Here is a 21,600-nt window from a genome sequence, read left to right on the forward strand (position 1 = left end):
GTAAATTTGCTCTCTTAGGAGGATTGTGGTATTATGTTAATGCACTTGAATGCTCCAGACCTACAAACTGCCAAAACAGAGGTGCTCACACTTGCTAATGGCCAATGAATCAAGTGCATTAGCAGCTGGCTCCTTCTGACCCTCTTAATTCCAACAGAAGTAGTTGAGGGTATATGCTTAAAAACCTTATTTGTTTTACACGACTGTAGATTTAACTTTGTTATTTTGTTTGTGAATTTGTGAATGTTTCCTGCAGGTTTGAAAGCCCCCTATATGCTCATTCACGCAGTGTATTTATTTGGCCAATAATTTGTTCCACTGTAAAACTTAAAACTAGAGGGATTTGTTCTGACTCCAGTAATGTTCCTTTTCTTTAACATGAATATGGGCCACATCATTAACTACACTCACACCACCAAAAATTCACTATGCAAATAACTAATAAAAGTCTCCAGACTCATTGTATTTAAGCAAAGAAAAAAAAGACGTGATTTAAACTGGCAGCCAGATAAGAGTCTTTAGGTCAGTCACTAAAGTCACTAAAATCTAAAGAAAAAAACATATTAACATTTGAATATATTCTGATCTAAGCCAGTCAAAAATACAATAAAAAGTTTCATTGACCTGAAAAAATTAAATTAGGCACATTATAAAAGAAAAGATTAGAAAAAACTGCAAGTAAAACTGCAAACCTCTGATGGGACTTTCCATCAAGACCAGTGACTAAACAGCTTGGAAGTGAAAAAAAAAATGGGAACAGGGTATGCAGCTGCTGCAGAAGACACTTATCTTTCAAAGCTGTTGATATTACAGACTTTTTATGTGGCTTCCTGGGTTTAACATTTTGAATGTTCTCAAATTTATGTAAAAAACCAAACAAGAATGAACACAAAAGGATGTTCTTTCTAATAAATAAATAAATAAAATGAAAGCAATGACAATACAGAGAAAGAGATGCATTTTACAGGAAGCATTAGCATCACCAAGTCTGGGAATGGAGCCCACATCCTTTTTGCTATGCAGCAATAAAAAAGGCTATATATTCACCCTTAATGCCATTCAACTCAAGTAACCGACACCAGTGAAATAGCTCCAAAAGACTTATGCCAAGAGCCAAATGCATTACGCTTCTGTAAGATCGAAACTGTGGATTTTAAAGATTTGCAACTCAGCTGTTCATTAATGCAGTCACGTTCGGAATACACTCTGACAGTATCAGACTGTTTAATGTAAACCTCACAGCTGCTTATTACAGTCTTTGTCTCATGGTCTCAGCAGATGTACACTTTTTATCTTCCTGTGCAGAATTCAAAAGGATTCTGATCATCTGAGTGAAATACGGTTTCCTCAGTGAGGCTGACTTTAATGTGGTGGGATTTCCCTTTCAGTTTGCCCACAACTGTGTCACAGGTCCAATTTCATATGTTATTGTTCTGCATATGCACGCCTACGTGCTTGTTTAACTCTTTTGATCGTTGTGGTTTTGTTAGTATTATCCTGTAAGAGCTGGTTTACCTCACACACCTTCTTTTTTTCTTCCAGCTGTCCCCTGTAGGGGTCGCTACTGCGGATCATCTGCCTCCCATCTCAACCAATCCAGAGCTTTCTGTCACACCAGCCCTCTGCATGAACGTCCTCTCTGGCAGCTCGAAATTTAACATATTTTGTCTAGGGTATCATCCGATGAAAAAGATATCTGAAACATACGTAATGAATAATGTCTGAACATTTTTGTGTTGACTGTCATGTCTAATTTATTTATAGCCTATACACACTGAAACAACAGAAGCTGATCCAAAGTGCTTCAGAGACAGGTGCATTTGGATTCCAGGTCTCAAAATAAATAAATAAATAATCCAGTTTCAAAATATTTCAAGGTGTTTTTCCTCATGTATTAACTAATTATTGTAGAAATTAACAATCACAGTGATTCAGTGGCCCATTAAAATGTGTCAAAATTGGCTAATTGGTGATGATTCATCTCATAAATCATGACACACCGTTCTCCCCTACATAAGTGGTCTTTATAAGTTAAAGGTATTAGTGTTGGTATTAGTATTGTCTGTACGGGCCCTCTATTTATTTGGTATAGAATCAATACTAACATTTGCAGTACCGCACAAAAGTACTACAGCACACTGCGTTGCTTTTTCCCCCTTTTTAATAAAAAATAACCTCTCGAGGTTTAGTTCCTCCTTTTTCAAAATAAGAGCACCTGTAGTACTCTTAATCTGAAAAGCAAACCCAAGCCGGAAGTGATTATATTTTGCTTCCGGGCAGTTGTTTATCCATACATTTTCAGTTCCAAGTAGTTTGTAAATAGGCAGCGATATATTATAACCTCGTTACGTACCGGTTGTTATTTCTGCCATCTCGTAACTTGCAGGCTTTTCACCAGGACTTCCGCCTCCCGACTATGCTCGCGGTGTTTTCTCTGCAGTTTTGCTAGTTAGCTTGTAGCAGGTAACCAGAGCCCAGCAGGTGGACGAGCAGCAGGACGGGAATTACCAATGGCAGCTCGGCAACCCTTCACAGACACGGACACTGCCGATGAAGCAGTGAGGGCGACGTGTGACGATGCAACCACATGCAAAAGGTAACAGCATCATTTGGAGTCAGTAAAGGTAACTTAAGGCGAAGAAGTCAAAGGCTAAAGCTAATTCTGCTTGAGTCAGTTACCCTGATATTTCAATGCTGTCGTTATTTACAGCAAGACCATCAAAATACAGAAACTCCTCTCTGGTTGTTGTTGACATAACTAGGCTGTTTAGTTTGTTTAGTTTTAGTTTTATTGTTTGTCGGTTTCTATCATAAGCATCCATTTAATATTTCAATGAGTAATCCGTCTTACTAATGTATGACACACCCTCATGTAGTTTAAATAATCTATGTTATAGGTTTGCTACCAGTAAAGGCTACTGGAAGGACCCTTATATCCAACACTTTGTAAGATCTGTAGGAGACCGAAAGGCCCCCGAAATCAACAGAGGCAAGTAATGAAGCAGCTTTCCTTAAAAGCACTTGGCCTTTTATAGTTTGTTGGACAATCCCTGTGTAGTATTTGTAATATAATGACATAATTTGTAATTTGACATATAAGCTGGTGAAATATAACCAGCTCATAACACTTGTTTTACAGTTTAGTGAGCTTTTGCATGTCTCATGTGATTGGACAGGTTACTACGCCCGTGTTCAGGGAGTGAACCACCTCCTCGATGCGTTTCTAAGGAAAACACAGTGTGACTCTCAAGTCATCAACCTGGGTGCTGGACTGGATACCACATTTTGGAGGCTAAAGGTTTGCAAACGATCAGCTTGCTTCTATTGCTGTGTTCTAAATCTGATTTACATTAATCTGTGACTTTAGTCATGTCTCATGTTGTGACATGATTGCATCAAAGTAACTTCTATTTGCCCTCAAAAAACTTTCTTGTGTGTTTCTATGTGTTATAGGATGAAAACCTCATGCCACGGAAGTTCTTTGAAGTTGACTTTCCAACTGTTGTGGCAAGGAAAATACACAATATAAAGTAAGAGAAAAAGATTTTTCTGCTGTATTTCAGTCTTTAAAATTCTAAATTTGAACTTACATTAGTCATAATTTTAAGTTTAATTATCTTAATTTGTGACCATTAAATATATAACAAGAGCACCCAAGGCTGAGCCTTTTGTGCATACATGCAAGAATCAAATACCTGTATCTGTGATTTTTCTTGGGGAATGAAGCGAGCCTCATTCAATGATATTTGCATAGAAATGTTCTTATCCTGGCCTCCAAAACAAATAAAACATACACAAAGTTAAACAAACAGACAGAATGGCTCTTATAACCTCCTCTGCAGATTTAGTTATGACTAAATGAAAGGACTGCAAATGTCATGTTTATATTGGTGACCTGTTTATCTTTGGTGACTGTAATGTAGAGAAGAGATCCATAGAGGGAGCTAGAGTCTTTTGTTTCATGAAGAAGATCATTTACAGCGGAGCCACAAAAGAGCTGGATTACCACAGTCACTATATTTACAAAAAAAATGAGCCTGTAAGAAAAATTTAAATGCCACATTAATTAAATTACCAACAGGGAATTTAGGCTGACAAATACACTAAAAGCTACGTGCACTTTATGAACTAATAATGGCATACTTCTGATTTGTATATTTATATAAATACGTTTTTAACATGGTGGAACTGAAAATCTGTACTAGTTTGTATGTAAAATACCTGAGTACTTATTTTTTGCTGATATTCTGTTTTAATTATGACTTTGCTTTCTTTGATTAGAACAAAACCTCCTCTGTCCAAACCCATCATCGAAACCCACTCAACAGACTCCTTACTGCTAGGTACGCAGTAACTGCTGCAGTTATTTTGCTATCCAGATTATGCTTCAGTGGCTTTAAATACCAATTATATGACTCCAACTCTTTCTAACTGTGGTTCTGTCTTTCTCCAGATGCCCACAGCCTCGAATCAGATCGTTACTGTATCATTGGGGCGGACCTCAGAGACATTTCCAGTTTGGATGAAAAACTGAAAAAGTTTCAACTTAACCCAGAGTATGTGTTATACATTTTAGTGTTTTGTCTCTTAGATGGAAAAATCTATTTTAAAAAAAGCTCCCTATCATTCCACTTTATTAGTACCTTTTACAGCTCTCTATCAGTTGTAATTTGTTTTCGCCCAGGGCCTCAAGAATTGCAGCTTATCTCTTTGTTGTGTGTAAGTAGCTGAAGATAACAAGGGGCACCCTACTGATCATGTGTGGCTGCAAAGCAGATGCAATGTCAACCTTCTGCAGCTTGATCTGAAAGCATGGCACGCCCATAAGGCACGCTTGAGTATGAAACAGTAAAACTCAGTCAGACTTAAAATGCCCCCGTGTGCTTAGTCATGGTTTTGCTTACATTCTGCTAAATATGCTAACTCGGGGAGCTAGCATGACTCATGAACAGCAGATCTGAGCGTTAATTTGTTCTATTGCGAAACACAACATGGATGATTCATTTTAACACATAAAACTCTGCAACACACAGAAAGAGTTAGCAAGAAACACAATCAAAACACAAAAATTAAAGGGATTTTCTTTTCCCTTTAGAAATGAAATGATCATTTAAAAATTGCATTTGTGAAACATGCAAGTGTGACTAAAATAAATACATTTTAAAGAAATATTTTACACAGCACTGTAGATTATTTATGACTTATTACAAATGAGTGTTGGTCTAAGTTTAAAATGATCCAGGATTATGCAGGATCCTGTTTATGATCTGCAGAAAAAAAAATTGTGTCTTGCACTTCCTGTGTGTTAGGAGCCCAAAACTCTTAGTAGAACCATGAGGTCACTGAGCAACTGGGGAGCCTGTAAACGATGTGCAAAATGTAAATTTTTTTTATTTTAAAATGTTAAAATTGAGAAAATGTAGTATTTTTAAAAAAAGGTCTTTTTGAGTTTGATGTAAACCAGCAGCTCAAAAGTCCTGGGTTTTCTTTTTTTCTTTTATGCAGCACCAAATATTTTTTGTTATTGGAAACGTCCACGCCAGAATCATGCCTCGTTTTAATGCAGTGCTGCCCGAGGGCCCAAAGATCACGGGCCTCTATAATTCAGTTTTGGCCTTGTCCCTTCCACACAGAGATTCCTCCAGATTTTCTGAACTTTTTGATGTTACTGCCATCAAAAAACCTGTTCTATTGTGAATAAAATACGGGTTTGTGAGATGTGCAAATCATTTGCATTTTAATGTCATTTACATTTTACACAGTAAATGAATCACCAAGAACCTTAACATGCTGAATTTCTTACAAACATGACAGTGGTGTGCTTTTATGGTTTCCTGTCTATTATATGACTGTGTAACTCATAATAGATTACACAATAACTTAAAAATGAATAAAAAAATCATAGAGGGGCTAAATTTGCCTTTACAACCTTAGACACCATTTTAATAAATGTTTTATGAGGAATCTTTAGAGCTACCTTCTATCCTTCAGCTGTTTGATATTTAGATTTCAGCTGTAGCATCACTTTACCAGTTGTGGTGAATAAAAATAGGGCATAGAGAGCTAATCAAGGACATTTTTGCAGCAGGGCTAGCAGACCTTTTCGAGATAGCTGGGAACTCTCCTTTTTTTGGCCTAATTTACTATTGGAAAATTGCATAAGAACAGGAAGCTCTTTTTTCCCCTGCCTACCAGCATTACAGGAATATGAGCAGCTTCACTTTTTTCCACTACACTGGATTAAATGAAGGCATTTCTGCACATTATATTCTTCTGCATGTGGATAAACGTTTTGTCTTTGCCGAGATCTCTTTTCTTTTACGTGCTGGTCTTGTCTCCAGGTTACCGACATTGCTCCTGTCAGAGTGTGTGCTGGTCTACATGACACCATCTCAGTCCTCCAACCTTGTTCACTGGGCAGCAGAAACCTTTCACACTGCCATGTTCATCAACTATGAACAGGTAAACAAAAAAACAGTCCTGCCTCACGTTCCTCCTCCTGCCCCCTATTTAACAACTTCATAATTAAGTACTTGTTTGTTTGTTTTTCCAAGTATTAGTTGCAATTTTTTTTTTGTACTTTTCTAGTCGTCGACTGTTTGCAACCTAAGTACGACACACTGAGTATTTGAAATGCTTCATGTAGGTTAGAGTAATAGGGAGGTTTTTATCAAGAGAACAAAATGTGATTTATGTGCTGTCTTTGTGTCCAGGTCAACATGAGCGATCGATTTGGTCAAGTGATGATCGAGAACCTGCAGCGTCGCCAGTGCACCCTGGCAGGAGTGGAGGCCTGCCAGACTCTGGACTCTCAGGTAACCTCCATCTCATCAGTGACTTTGTTAGCATCAATACACATCATAAGGGATTATGAGCAGGTTAACTAGCTGTCAAGTTTTAGACAGACCCCCAACAAGTTGCGTCCCCTCACTCAGCCTGGAGAAGGTTTCTTCTTGTAAAAAAGGAGTTTTTCCTTCCCACTGTTGCCAAGTACTTGCTCACAGGGGGTCGGCTGATTTAGGAGGTTTTCTCTTTATTATTGTAAGGTCTTTACCTTACAATAATAAAGCTCCTTATATAAAATTGAACTGAACATCCAAGAGATGCTGTGTACACTAACAAATGACACTGTGTTGCTGGTTGTATTGTTTATTTTGTTTTGGGAGGTTTTGCAGACATTAATTTGTCTTCGTTTGCAGAAGGATCGGTTTCTGAAAACTGGCTGGGAACACGTTGACGCTCTAGATATGATGACGGTCTACAGTATGCTCCCTCAGGATGATGTGGCAAGGTAATGCAGACAGTATCAAGCATCTTGAGGCAACTGTTGTTGCGATTTAGGGCTATATAAATGAACTTGAATCCTTTCTCTATGGAAGGATGGATATCTGCTTATCTGATATCTGCTATCTGGTCTGTGCTTCTGTTGAAATTACCCAAACACTTATTATGTAACTCTATATAATGTTTGGTTACGTTATTTCATGACGCACTAAAGTACTGTCAGAGTGCGCGCTCTGCACCAGCAATGGCTCTCCATTGGTGTGAATGCCGTGGCAGAGTCATGACTTACACATTTTGGTAAATTTCCAAGGCCATTTACCCGAAATTCGCTTCTTGTTGTCCATGAACTCTTGACCTTGCTGACTCATTAAAATAAAACGCTCTTTTATTTCAAATCCTTCCCCTTTCTCTACCTCTCTGCTCTTTTCCCACAGTGCTTTCACTTCCTCATTTTACCATTATACATTTACACTGGATTAAGTAAGCAAATATATATTTAGCAAATCATTTTTTTTCCTCATTTTCAGCTATAAATTCATCTTTATCTATTTTTTTAATATGGAAATGTTTTTAAAATGGTTTCACTTAATCATTTCTTTACTGCAGTTATTGATTTATTTTCATGTCTTTATATACATTAGTTGAATTTTATGTGATTATTAGCTCGTTAAAGCATTTTTATGCTTATTCTATATCTCCAGTTTTCTTATTGTCGATAAGTCAGGCTTTGGTTTGATACCCTCCGAGTGTAGAGTGGGCTTGCTCAGGTTCTTGTCTTGCTTCTTCATCTTAATCCAGTTAAATTGTGACTGTTACCATTTTATGTGCCAGTAAAGCTGCCAGTGAAGGCCAGTAAAGTTTGAAGTCCTGACAGTATGATTGATGTCCATTTTTATGAATTCTCTGACTGGAGATAACGAGAATATTGAATATTGTATATTGAATGTTGTGGAGTTTTACTAGCAGGCATTCATCTGGAAAAAGCCTCGGTGAAAGGTATTTATAGGATTGTTTTATTATCCAGTACTGTGTCTTAAGCCCCCCCAATTTCTTTATATTGTTTTTCGAGTGCAGCAATCTATTGAAACCTAGAAGAAAAAATAATAAAAACTGAGTTCTAACAAATCTAAATCCCCCTTTATTCTTCAACACAAAACTCTGTTAGGCAGCTTTTAGGTCATTTCAGTTAAGGAGTCAGTTTTCATTGGGCAATTGCAACACCTTGACATGTTTCTCTTGCAGCCACTCTGTTGTAGATTTCCTTCTGTGATCAGGTTTTGATTGAGTTTTAGTTCTCGGACAGATGGCCTGTCATTGGACTACAGAACACTTTGGTATACAGATAAGTTCAAGGCGAACTCAACGATTGCAAGGTGCAGCCCAAATCATCCCCCTTCACAACTGTGCTTTACAGTTTTACTGTCCAATATTTGTTCAGATATAGCATTACTTAAGATGTATTGCCATCTTCTTTTTAGAGAGAAGACCCTTTAATTTACACAGGCCTCAGTTAACATGTTAATGTGTTATGTAGCCTTTTCTGCAGGGTTTTTTTGAGCGTTGCACGATCTGCCGCTGTGCTGAATTCACCATGGGTCGAATGTGGCATTGTGTTAACACACACCTGAATTTTGCAACCCAGTCTACATAACTGTAGCTTCCTGACGTGAAAAGTCTTGATTAGATTTTCATTTCTTTCAGAATTGAGCGTCTGGAGTTCTTGGATGAGAAGGAACTGTTGCAACAACTTCTTCAGCACTACAATATCTGCTGGGCCACCAAGGATAAACTCAATCTGGGTAATGCACACTTTAATACGTAAGGATACGTAAGCTGTGAGAGGACATCAAAGTCACAGACGCTATGTTTCAGGATGTTCTCTGGCTACAATGGCGACAAACTGACTGTCAGTGTATTTACTTTGTCGTACTCGTGCGTGCTTTTCAGATCCCTCACCAATCAGTTTGAATGTCTGCTGTGGCCATTAACAAGAACAGGTCATGTTCTCTTTCCACAGGTCTCTCTCAGCTGGCGTTTTGAGCATTAAATTGCGCCACTTTTTGTGTGTGTTCGCCAAAATCAACAGCGGGAGAAGATGCACTAAAGGAGGCCTAAGGAAAGAGGAAGTCATTAATTCTCTGCCGAGACCCTCATCTAGGAGTCGTTCTGGTGTGAAAAGTCCCGGCATCAGCAAAATGCAGTTTCACAAGCATCCTTTATATCCCTGTATGTGTTGAAGATATGATGAGATGTGAACATGTCCAAAACATCAACAAAATCTGCTCTTGTGTGATGGCGATGAAGGAATGTCTGAAGAATCACAGATGTTACATATTTGTGCTTACCTGATTTTCATGTGCCATTTTAATTTAATTTATTGATCAGATTATTACTTGCATGCCATAACTAGTGAAATGCATACAAATACTCATTAATTTTACATTTACCTGCAAAATGTTTTCAATTGTTGACCCTAGCTGAGAGAAAGTGACAGATTAGTTTGTTATTGATTATATTTGATGATCAATCAAGTGCAGATAATTAAAGAAAATCTTTTGTGTAAGATGTCGTTGAACTGTCAGTTATCTACTTTGTTATGGACGTCATATCTGAATGATTATGTTTAAAGCCTTGGCTTATCCAGAGTGGGTGCGATATTCTTGGGAGTGAACACCATGATAAGTTCTGAGAATTCTTGATTGCATTAATTGCGCAGATAGACTTTGTGTTGTGTTGTATCATTGACTGATGACTTTATTTAGGGGACCTTGGAGATCATAAAAGTTACTTATTTATTTGTATTGGTATCTGTAGGCTTATTGATGAGCTTAGGTTCAGCAATCAAAAAAAACACAACTAAACATCGTGATTGTGTAACAGGACCTTCACCCTGACTACTTTGATGTTCCACGACAAGACTAATCACTTAACAAGCTCATCTTATATATCTTGGGAGTATAAACAATTGGAGGAAGGAGGGGCATCACAGCGAAAAAATGTGTACGTGCGTATGTCCCTTTTGCATCATTGGCTTATATACAGAACTGTATGCTGATCGTACTGTAGTCCGCCAGTGGAAGTGGAGGGAGTCAAGCACAGGGCAGGAGGTTTCAAATACAGCATGTCAGGGCTAGAAAGTAAGACAGAGGTCTTTACAGTAACCGAAATGGGGGAGCCGGAGGTGGAGAAAGACATTGGCAACAGAAGTGAGATACGATCCAAATATGAGCTGTACGTGCAGCCCTGTCTGGCTGAGCTGTTGGGAACCTGCTTGTTTGTGTTTGTGGGGTGTTCCTCTGTTATCGGGAACGTGGAAACGGGGGGTGTCATCCAGCCTGCCCTGGCACATGGACTGGCCCTGGGAGTGCTGATCACAGTGTTTGGGCAAATCAGGTACAAATTTATTAAATACTGTTTTTTCTTCTTGTATTTACAGTATTAAAATAGCATTTTGGGGGGATTTTGGTTAGTGTAAGGGCAAAGAAAAAACAAATGTATGGATTTTTTTTTAGGATTTAGGGCTTCGAGTAAAAAGCCCTAACTTGTAAAAGTTGCTCCAATTTAAAGAGCATCTAGGTATTGGAAACCACAGCAAAAAAAAAAACTTTTAAAAATATTCTGATGCATTTTTTGTCACACTTTGTATTGCCTTAGTTCGATACAACAAAGGTAGCACACACATAAACACATTATTCAAATGCTCCATTCCTCCCATTCTATTCTTTCATCCTTTTTCATCTATTCATCCATTTTTGACAGACAGTTGTAACCACTTGATCACTTTATAGACTAAAGTTAATTCCAATTCTTGCAGCGGGGGGCACTTTAATCCTGCAGTGTCTCTGAGCATCTACCTGTGCGGGGGGATGAAGCTGATTTTGCTCGTACCTTACATCGTAGCTCAGCTGGCCGGAGGAGTGGTTGGTGCTTTTTTGTCAAAGGTAAGATATAGTCTAAATAAAAGATGAAATACTAAAGATATGCAAATTCATTATAAGTCAAAAGACTGCCTAGATCAGAAAAATATATTAAAATTTTAAATTTTGTCATCAGTCTAATTGCTGATTTTTTTTTAAACTAAATCCTAATATGCAAAAAATGTTATTTCATGCACTACCAGTGTGGAAAATTTGTTTTTCTTTGTAATCATTGGCCTTTAGATAGTGGTAAGAAGATGTCAACAATTTATATTTAGGGTTTTATTTTGTTACATATAGTTGTGCAAATCACTATATATTTCATTTAATTATGTTATTTCTATATTTCAATGTAAATGTTCCAAAAAAAACTTGTAATGGAGAAATAATAATAATGAATGAATTTACTAATTAACTGATGGAGTGATATGTTTTAAAATCTGTAAAAATCAGTAAAACTGGGCTCTCAACACTTGAATTTTCATTAAGTCAGTGTTTGTTTATTCTGGCATGACTTTAATGTTTTGTCATGTAAAATGGGAATTTACAAGGTTATATCATCATTTTGACATCATTGAAACCAATATTTTTGACTTACTGTGTATAAATATGGATGACAAACTATTACAGTTCAGACTTTGACTTGACCTTATCAAGATTAAGCCAAAAAAAATTTAACATACAAGATTGTAATTTAAGATCATTAAGTGATATTTTGATTTACTGAAAAAAAGTTAAGGTTCCAATCATGTTATATCCTATGTGTTCTACTTGTTCTGCTTTTAGGCAGTGTATCCCTCTAACAACTATACCGCTTCCCTCGGAGGAGCCTTTAAAGCGGTCTCTGCTGACGCTGGTAGATCCACCCTGGTAGAAATGTTGTTGACCCTGATCCTCACCATGGTGGTGTGCCTGGGGGCCGTCAACAGGAAAACACAAACAGACTGGGTTCCTTTTTGCATTGGCCTCACTGTGGCCGCCAACATATTTGCTGGGTAAGAATCTCAGGACTGGGAGCTAGACTCTGATCGCTATTAGGGCCGTGGTTTCAGATTTTTTTTTTTTTTTTTAAAAAAAGAAAGAAAGAAAAAGGTCTACTTGTTCATTTTGTCCTGCTTTTGGTTGACTTTTGTAATAAGTACTGAAAAAGAGAAAAAGTAAAAGTGGAAATGGCAAAACCTAAAGATACTGGTCCTTGTTATAGGCCAGGGGGTCTCAAACTTTGGGGCAGTGCCACCTTGGGAGGTGTTTCTAATGGGGGGAAATGAAAGTGAAACTAGTATGGTATGTTAATATGATTTTTTTTTAGGGAAAATAAACAAGAGCATGCTACTGCTACTACATCGTCTTTTTACTTTACTAAAATTACACTTTTTTTTTTTTTTTTTTTTTTTTTACTTTTTTTACTTAAATCATTGATACTTCTTTCTGCTCATAAAGCAAGGCATGCCAGCAAAGGTCTGAGAATCACTGGAACAGGTTAATCTCTGTTTCCTCTAATACAGCCTCATGAATTTATTGACTTCGTCAAGTTTCCCTTTTAAATGAGTCTTTATGTCATGCACAGGCATGTGGACCATTATCCCATTGCTTGTATATCCTGTTTCCTTGCATGAGAAGTGTGCTGCTGATCTGCATCACTGATCTCCAGCTGTATTAACGTGTTGGTTTGTCCTGACTGTTATTTCAGAGGGACTTTGTCTGGAGCTTGCATGAACCCTGCCCGTGCCTTTGGTCCTGCCATGGCTGCCAACCACTGGGACAATCACTGGGTCTTCTGGGTTGGACCTGTTGCTGGTGCACTGCTAACTGTCAGCATCATCAGGTAAAGATTCAGGACATGTTATTTGCTTTTGTGTCCAAAAGTCAAACGTGCACATGTCACATATGTCTAGTATATATTTGTAGTTCCTTGTAAAAAAAGGCCATATTCATGTAGCATTGCAGTACTAAGGTTGGGATGAAAGTGGACGGATAGCCACAATATTATGTTCACCTTTTTAATTAGTCTTAGTATTTGGGTTGGTGTTATTTATTATGAGTTACTTCTGCAAGGCCATTCATAATGCTTAAGTATTATATCCTTCTTAAGCATTTATAGACCCAACACACCTACTACACTGGAACTCCTGGGGTCTTATGAGACACACTTTGCAGTTACATTGAGTCTCTCTAATGTTGTTTCTATTTAGATTATGACTCTTTGAAGAATCTTTGTATTCAGAATACACACATCCTACAAAAGATGGAATATGTGTAAAAAGCACACAGTGGCTTTGTACCACATCATGTGCATTTTAGCACATTTTTCTCAGATGAAAGAAAGGTCCATGAAAGGTCATGACAATAAATAGTGATGGAAAAAAACAGTAAAGATTATCTTTTTTCGCAGGTTGTTGATCGGTGACCATAAAACCCGAGTTGTGCTAAAGTGAAGGCCTAATTCATTAAAGAGGACTGCAAAGACCACAACCAGTTGATGGGTATCTTGGCATCTTTTCCATTCGGATGGTCATACATCTCTCAGCAACATGTGAAGAATGTGTGCCCACAGATATCCACCATAACTGTTGGCTTCTATTGTTTGGCTGGAAAAAGTCCAGACATATTTAACAATAAAAGTTTCTTCCAAACGCTCACACTGTCTGCTCTCTGTACTACTTACTAGAGTCTTTTGTATTTGTTTGAATCAAAGTCCCGCATGGTAAGGAGTATTTTAATAGTTTTATTACTTAAATGACGGTACAAGGACAGGCCAGTGGCTTAAAATATAAAGGTAGATTAGAATCATAAACTGGTGTACTTCGATCCAATGAGACTTGAAACGTAGCTTCTTTTTTTAAAAAGACAAAATACTCCATTGCAGGTGAAAATTTCATAATCAAAATGAACAGAAGTCTTGAGTCACTCATCGTAAATCTCGTCAGGGATTTATTGAAATGTGCAAACACATGTGGAAAGACAGCATATAAAGAAAAAACCTAGCTTGTACAATTCTGTTGAGCTTGAAAGTAAAAGGACTGCTTCTTATGTAGCGCTTTTATACTCTGCCTAAGTAGACCAGCCCATGACTGATAGTGTCCACTGTGTGTGTTTCTATACACGTATGCTTTTACTGCAGTGGTGGTGTGATGCTAATAAATGAAGCCTTTGCCAATCAGATGCCTTAAACATGTTACTGGGTGGCAGATCAAAATCCGACTGTTCTCGTCTGTCTTCATAATTCCATCAATTTTGACAAGATCCTCAACACCACTGGCTCTCCAAACCATGACAGAGCCTCCACCTGTTTTACAGATGGCTGTAAGCACTCGCTATTGTACCTCTCTCCTGACCTGCTTGACAGTTTGAGCCAAAACATTCTCATCTCGATTCATCACACCATAAAACCTGTTCCCGCCGATTTTCAGTCCAGTTCTCGTGTAAGCTAGCATACCTTAGCCTTTTCTCCCTCTTTCCTTAAGAACAGCTTCTTAACAGTCAGTCTTCCACTGAGACCATTTCTGATGAGGCTTCAGTGAACAGGCCTTTGTCAGGTCTTAAGGACATGACTTTCAGATACTGTTCCCCTACTGTTTATTGTTTTTTAGGTTTTAGCCTGCCACTTCTTGTTTTTGTGCTCCACAGAATGCTGCGATATGTCAGGCTTTTAGCTAATAGCTCTTTGGTAATTAGCTTCGTGGAGCAAAACTACAATTTTATGCCTGTCAAACCATGTCAGCATCATTTAACTGTACAAATAGAAATAAATGATGTCTTGATGCATGCTCAATCATCCAGGTAAGTAAATCCCAAAAGGTTTGATTCTGTTCATCTGGATATAGCGTTACGCTACACTGAAAATGCTACGTTGCGCTACGCTATGCTGAAAATGCTACGTCCAGATGAACAGAATCAACCTTTTGGAAGGAATAAATGATGTGTTTTTCAAAAGGTTGCTATTAGCAAAGTGCCTAAAGATTTAAAATAGGTTATTTGCTAACTTGTATTTTATGTGAAGACACAACACCGGTTCATCCCTTGAATTATGTGCTTTTTTTAAATGGTTGAATGATTCACGACTCATGAGTCAGTGTTAAGTGGCTCTGGTTTTCTCTGAAAATGCTCAGGTACAAGCAGTTGACTTAAAGTAAGTCAATGTCCAAGAAAAACTTTGAAAGACCTTTAGGAAGCCTGGAGAACTTCCAGACCACTTAAAAAAAGTACAATAAAGTCTGTCCTTGGGAGAAAGATATAAAGAAATGAGACATTTGCACGGTACTGGATTTAAGATAGGAAAAAAGGTGGATGTACAATTACTCTGCTGAAGAATGCTGTCAATAGATGTGTTGTATAATACACATAACATTATGGTATAATCTTATCACTATAATCTTTTAATCTCTATCTCATAATCTTATCTAACCTCACTGTGAGGATGTTATTACAGATTCAGATGTGATAAGATTGAAGGAACAGGTTGTACGAAATAAAAACAGAAATAGTAAACTTCAAGGATAACAAGTTGGGTCACAACACCTTCCAGTGTTTTTGTAAGTGAGCTTTAGTCAATCAATCAATCAATGAAACAATCAAGAAATCTAATTTACTTATTTACTAAGTCCTATTGTGTCACGTACTGGAGGTTGTTATACACGCATTCATTTCATCACATTTGGACTACTGCAATTGATTATTTATAGGTCTAAGCAAAAACTCCCTGGATGTTCTGAAGGTTGTTCAAAACGCTGCAGCAAGGCTTCTGACCAAAGTACTCGCATGTGACACCATTGCTAATACAGCTCCACTGGCTCCCCACTGAATTCAGAGTCCATTTTAAGATTCTGGTTCTGACTTTTAGAGCTCTTCATGGACAAGCACCAACTTAGATTATTGAACTTCTACAGCCCTGTGCCCCTTGCAGGTCCGTGAGGTCATGTGATCAGGGCCTATTTGTTATACAGCAGGGCTGGGCAACTCCAGGCCTCGAGCGCCGGTGTCCTGCAGGTTTTAGATCTTACCCTGGGTCAACACACCTGAATCAAATGATTAGTTCATTACCAGGCCTCTGGAGAACTTCAAGACATGTTGGGGATTTAATTTAAAAATTTGAATTAGCTGTGTTGGGTCAAGGACACATCTAAAACCTGCAGGACACCGGCACTTGAGGCCAGGAGTTGCCCACCCCTGCTACAAGACTGAGAACTCAGGGAGACAGAGCTTTTGCCTCTGTGGCCCCCACATTGTGGAACTCTCTTCCTGTGAGCTTAAGATCTGTGGACTCAGTAGTCTCTTTTAAAGAAACATCTAAAAACTCATGTTTTTGGAATTGCATTTGGTTAACTTTTTGTCTGTTTTGTTTTAAATGCCCTGGTATTTGTCACATTATTCAGAAGCAGAACAAAATGTAAGGCAAACTGATGCAAAACTAAACATTAACCTAAACTGGGAGAACTAAAAAAACAACCTGAAGAACCCTGACATGAACCTGGACAAGAAACTTGGAAACATGGCAAGAAACAGCAGATGACCTGACAAGGAATGGATGAAAACAAACAGATTAAATACACACAGGAGGTGATCAGGGGAAGTGGAAACAGCTGACACAAATGAACATAACTACCTCACAGGGGAAAAGTAAAACTAAACACATTGAACAAAGAAACACGAGACTTTCAAAATAAAACAGGAAACAGAGAGATGAAGACATGACACACAAGCTTGATAACATGAAACACACAGACAAGAAACACGACATATTGACAATGAAGACAAGAGAAGACTTATAAATGTTATGAAAGTAGAAAACTAGTAAAACTAGAATGAAACTCGACTAAATCCTAACTACTAGTGCCACACAAAAACTTAACATATTTCCAACAATATAAGGAAACAAAAATAAAAAACAAACTCCAAACTGCACAGACTCGACATTATTATTTTTTCCTTGTGAAGCACTTTGTGATCTTTGTCTTGAAAGGTGCTATGTAAATAAGATTTTTACTTACTTACTTTCTCAGTTCTTTTTATTGAATCGGTCTCGTGTCAGGGTCAATAAAGGGAAAGTGTCAAAGTACTTGCATACTGCACGCATTTGATTTCATGCACAAGTGTTTCTTACTCAAGATTTTGATTCACGGTCAGACGCACAATTCTGACCGTTCTTTCCTCTTTGTTCTTTGCGATGTTTGGCCTCTTTGATGCCATTAGTCTATTAAATAATATAAATATGTTTCAGTACATACTTGTTTATCTTAGTTTAGGATGTAATTAGTCTGACATAATCTAAAGTTCAGTGTTGTTATCCAAGAGTGTAAAATCCACTTACCCTAGACCATAATTTTCTGCAAAGTCTCTAATCTAGCTTATCTATATAGATGCTTGGCGATTGCTTTAGGTTTGGCAGGGGATGCAAATAAAGCAAAGACAATGATTGTTATGACAGAAGAATACTTTAACTCTGGAACTTGTGACCTCCACCCCTCCCTTATGCATCATTATGTTTTATGTGTTTTATGTTTTATTTTTTTTAAAGATGTCACTTAAGTGCACTCCTTCAAACACTGCCAAGCATGGCTGAACAGGTGTGAAGAACCTTTTTATGGCTCAATAATTCATTCTTTATGCTTTTATGACCAGTGATGAAATATGTTTTCAGTGTGCAGGTTATGGGGGATGATTATTAATAAACCCCAACACCTTGCAGCACCTTTGGCACTTCGGCACACTGGTCCGAGTTCAGAGAAGCCAGCTGCAGGCGCAAGCAAATAAGGAGCGACAATGGGCGAGGAACAAATTGAAATGGGAGATTCTTCTCTAATGGAGCCTATGAAGACTAAACCCGTGTTGAAACCTCAACCTAACAAATACGAGAGATTGTTCCAGCCCTGCTTGGCTGAAATTGTGGGGACCTTGTTCTTTGTTTTCATCGGCTGCGTGTCTGTGATCGAGAACGTACCAGAAGCTGGGCGGCTACAGCCAGCCCTGGTGCACGGGCTGGCTGTAGCCGTGCTGGTGGCTGTCATGGATAAAATCAGGTAAAGTTATTTATTAAGTCAAACGTTGGCATTTATGTTTTAGTTGTTGGATTGTTTGTTTGAAAATCATTTATGTCAAACTTTAACCTTGGTCACTTGAAGGTTAAAGATAAAGTTCATTTACCTACCTTAAATCTTTTCAGGATATCTGTTGTAGATAAATAAGGCAGTGTATGTATGATTAATGCAAATAAATCAATTTAAAAAAATCTAGAGGGTAAAGCAGGGATTTGACATTGTTTGCCACATATGACACATTTAATCCTTGCGATGTCTTTATATAAGAAAAGGAAGGTCAGTTTCGACAGTGTGTCACTGCAGAAAATGCAAGAAATCTGACGGCATAACTCTTTGGGGTTAAATTGTTTGAATTAAATGTGTAAAATCACATAACAAATAACAATTTCTTATATGTCATTACCCAAACTATCCTGTAATTATAAAACAGACCATTTTTGTTAATGCACACATTTATTTAGTTGACTGTGGCTTCATTGTAACAAAAATACATTTTTACAGTAAGTGACAAAAAACAGGAACTTTTCTGTCATTTCATTGTTAATCTATCACCTTGTTTTACTTTGAAGTAGCATGAGTGTTCATGGGGAGGTCTTTATCAGGAGTCTTTGCTGGCTCATTCTGGCCCCTGGGCCTTATGTTTGATAACCCTGGGTTAAAGGTTTACTACGTAGACATTTACCAGATTTGAGTGCAGTTAGCTCAGTTTGTTCTCAACTTTGTCTTTGTTGCTCCTTTGCCTCCTCCCAGTGGCTCTCACTTTAACCCTCCCTTCACTGTTGCCATCTACCTGTGTGGAGGCATGGACCTGATGATGGTGGGGCTCTATATTGTCTGCCAGCTGATTGGAGGAGTGGTGGGAGCTGGAATGGCCAAGGTCAGTTGAAGGTTCAGCACCTTCACATCTTCTAAACGGATGCATGTTTGAGTATACTGTGAAATTTTCACCACAACTGTACTGTTTCATAGCTGATGACCCCTCCAGAACGCTTCATCAATGCCACGGGAGCAGCATTTACTATCCTCAAGTCAGACAGCCAGCTGTCACGAGCCATATTCGGAGAGGTGGCCATGACCTGCCTGATAACTTTGGTGGTGCTGCTGGTGGCCGTCAATACCAAGACGAAAACCCCGCTGGCTCCTTTCCTGGTGGGCTGTACGGTCATAATCAACGTCTTGGCAGGGTGAGACGCAAGGGCAGTGACCCCCCAAATGATGGGCCACAGGCTGACATTATTGTTGTTTAAAATTCACAATGGTTATGACATAATTGTAGCTGTTCTGTTAACCTGTTTACCCCTATATGTAACCAGCTGTACATACAGTCATGTGAGAAAAAGACATTTTTAAACACTTTCCTGAAAAACCAACTACACAACATGTCTGTGTAGGTTCTCAGTCATCCAGGTCATGGTAATCTAAGGAACTTAGAAAAAAAGCAACTGGACTTCTTTAGGTTTCTCCTTGAAAGTGCACTTTTCTTTCCAAGGTCCTTCAATTACACCACATTATTTAGCTTTAGCAGCAATAACTTGAAGTAATTGTTTTCAATATGACTTTATCAGTCTTTTCTATTACTCCTAAGGAATTTTGGCCTAATTTTTTTTAATGTTGCTTCAGTTATATGAGATTTATGGGCAATTACTCACACAACTTTCTTGTGGTCATGCTCTGATTTTTTTTCTTTTTCGCCCAATTTGGGCCAAACTTTAGTTGTAGGACAGATGGCCTCATGTGCTGGTGAGGGACTTCTCCTTCCATGATGATTCTTCTCCTTGCTCCTTTTTTTCCTTGGGTTTCTGCTGCCTGAGATATTCGCTGAGCATACAGTTAGTTATGGTCATCTTCCTCATGTACTCACTGTTGTTCGTTGTTTCCTTCTGGATAGTGGTTCAGACACTCACTAGCCCCTGGCCTCCTTCTTTCTGCTTAGCGTACAGTCTCAAGGTGCTGAATTTAGGGTGAAATCCTCCATGTAAGGTCATGAGCTTCCTTGTCTTGATGTCAGTGGCTTCTATCGCCTTCTTTGGCCAGCTTATTATCCCAGCAGTGTACCTGATCACGGGCAGGGCAGTGATATTAATTTGATAGCCCGGATCTTGTTCTTGCTATTTGCCTGTGGGATTCCCAGTTACTTGTAGCTGTCCTCAACTTCTGCAATGTTGCCTTCTGGCAGTGCGATCCATGGTAGATCCTGCACTTGAAGTTGACTTGTGCTATTGGCTTGAAATTGCCCTCTAGTGTTGTTCACCTTTATATATTAATGAATCAAAAACTTTGACCCATTAATATAATTATAAAAATATATGATATTCTGGTCTGATTGCTTTTGGTGCTTTAGGCATATTCTAAAGTGTTTTGCATTATTGGCCTACTTAAGCAGGATTTTATGTTGTGCTTAAGTAAATGATTTAAAAACTTGTTTTTCCTCTTGTTTAGCTTTGCTCGTGGCTCAAGAGTTGGCAGTTTGTCTTGTAATCAAAAGGTTGCCGGTTCGAGCCCTGGCTCCGACAGGCTTGGTTGTTGTGTCCTTGGGCACGATGCTTCACCCGTTGCCTACTGGTGGTGGTCAGAGGGTGGCGCCAGTGTCCGGCAACCTCACCTCTGTCAGTGCGCCCCAGGGTGGCGGTGGCTGTGGCTACATGTAGCTTGCCATCACCAGTGTGTGAATGGGTGAATGACTGAATGTGTAAAACGCTTTGGGGTCCTTAGGGACTAGTAAAGCGCTATATAAATACAGGCCATTTACCATTTTATCACTTATGTGCAGGGGTGATATATCAGGGACGTGTCTAAATCCTGCCAGGGCTTTCGGTCCAGCCGTGGTGACCGGCTACTGGACTTACCACTGGGTGTACTGGGTCGGACCCATTGGGGGAAGTCTTGTGGCTGCTGCTTTGGTCAGGTAAGAGAAGTTACACATAACTGGATTACTAAATTAAACCACAGGAATGATACACCAGTGTGACTGTCTCTTCCTGTTTTTGCAGGATCATTCTGGGTGATGGTAAACTACGACTCATAATGAAATGACTCCATTTACAGCCGTGGTGCAGGATTCAATATATCCATAAGCTCTGTCTTTCACTCCATATTTAAGAAAGGGCATACTTTTGGATATTTCTTTTTGACACTGTTATTCCATGTCAGTGTGTAATCTATGGATTGTTGTTTAGTATAAAATAAATTAAGACAAATATGTAAAACCATTTTTTCTCAGTTCTTCCCCATAAAAACCAAAGAACTGCCATTTAATCTAAACTCTTTATTTGGACTGTTTTCTGCAGTGTCACTTGTGCAGGTTTGAAACGACACAGTAGGATATTTAAAAAAAAAAAGGAAAAAGAAAAACACACACATACAGA

At 38.5% G+C, this 21,600-nt stretch overlaps 3 protein-coding genes across 3 annotated transcripts; all 3 read left to right on the plus strand.

Annotated features, from left to right (window-relative positions):
* Positions 1-2,251: 2,251 nt before the first annotated feature.
* lcmt1 (leucine carboxyl methyltransferase 1) lies at positions 2,252-9,853 on the plus strand. Its single transcript, XM_031748834.2, has 11 exons — positions 2,252-2,596; positions 2,898-2,989; positions 3,177-3,298; positions 3,454-3,530; positions 4,282-4,343; positions 4,454-4,556; positions 6,342-6,462; positions 6,714-6,815; positions 7,200-7,291; positions 8,986-9,083; positions 9,302-9,853. Exons 1-11 carry the CDS (start codon positions 2,511-2,513, stop codon positions 9,322-9,324), a joined length of 978 nt encoding a protein of 325 aa, XP_031604694.1. The 5' UTR covers positions 2,252-2,510; the 3' UTR covers positions 9,325-9,853.
* Positions 9,854-10,052: 199 nt separating this feature from the next.
* LOC116327291 (aquaporin-8-like) lies at positions 10,053-13,840 on the plus strand. Its single transcript, XM_031748835.2, has 5 exons — positions 10,053-10,677; positions 11,099-11,225; positions 11,988-12,196; positions 12,892-13,026; positions 13,594-13,840. Exons 1-5 carry the CDS (start codon positions 10,406-10,408, stop codon positions 13,634-13,636), a joined length of 786 nt encoding a protein of 261 aa, XP_031604695.1. The 5' UTR covers positions 10,053-10,405; the 3' UTR covers positions 13,637-13,840.
* Positions 13,841-17,863: 4,023 nt separating this feature from the next.
* Positions 17,864-21,585, plus strand: aqp8a.2 (aquaporin 8a, tandem duplicate 2). Its single transcript, XM_031748836.2, has 5 exons — positions 17,864-18,217; positions 18,986-19,112; positions 19,205-19,419; positions 21,006-21,140; positions 21,226-21,585. Exons 1-5 carry the CDS (start codon positions 17,961-17,963, stop codon positions 21,266-21,268), a joined length of 777 nt encoding a protein of 258 aa, XP_031604696.1. The 5' UTR covers positions 17,864-17,960; the 3' UTR covers positions 21,269-21,585.
* Positions 21,586-21,600: the final 15 nt, after the last annotated feature.

Source organism: Oreochromis aureus, linkage group 8, assembly GCF_013358895.1.
Source record: "Oreochromis aureus strain Israel breed Guangdong linkage group 8, ZZ_aureus, whole genome shotgun sequence".
NCBI classification, from domain to species: domain Eukaryota; kingdom Metazoa; phylum Chordata; class Actinopteri; order Cichliformes; family Cichlidae; genus Oreochromis; species Oreochromis aureus.

Coding starts and splice junctions, on each gene's coding strand:
- aqp8a.2 (XM_031748836.2), top strand. CDS start 17,961: ATGGGCGAGGAACAAATTGAAATGGGAGATTCTTCTCTAATGGAGCCT. Junction 18,218..18,985: donor GCTGTCATGGATAAAATCAG/GTAAAGTTATTT, acceptor GCCTCCTCCCAG/TGGCTCTCACTTTAACCCTC. Junction 21,141..21,225: donor GTGGCTGCTGCTTTGGTCAG/GTAAGAGAAGTT, acceptor CTGTTTTTGCAG/GATCATTCTGGGTGATGGTA.
- lcmt1 (XM_031748834.2), top strand. CDS start 2,511: ATGGCAGCTCGGCAACCCTTCACAGACACGGACACTGCCGATGAAGCA. Junction 3,531..4,281: donor AGGAAAATACACAATATAAA/GTAAGAGAAAAA, acceptor TTCTTTGATTAG/AACAAAACCTCCTCTGTCCA. Junction 6,463..6,713: donor TGTTCATCAACTATGAACAG/GTAAACAAAAAA, acceptor CTTTGTGTCCAG/GTCAACATGAGCGATCGATT.
- LOC116327291 (XM_031748835.2), top strand. CDS start 10,406: ATGTCAGGGCTAGAAAGTAAGACAGAGGTCTTTACAGTAACCGAAATG. Junction 10,678..11,098: donor ACAGTGTTTGGGCAAATCAG/GTACAAATTTAT, acceptor CAATTCTTGCAG/CGGGGGGCACTTTAATCCTG. Junction 13,027..13,593: donor CTAACTGTCAGCATCATCAG/GTAAAGATTCAG, acceptor CTTTTTTCGCAG/GTTGTTGATCGGTGACCATA.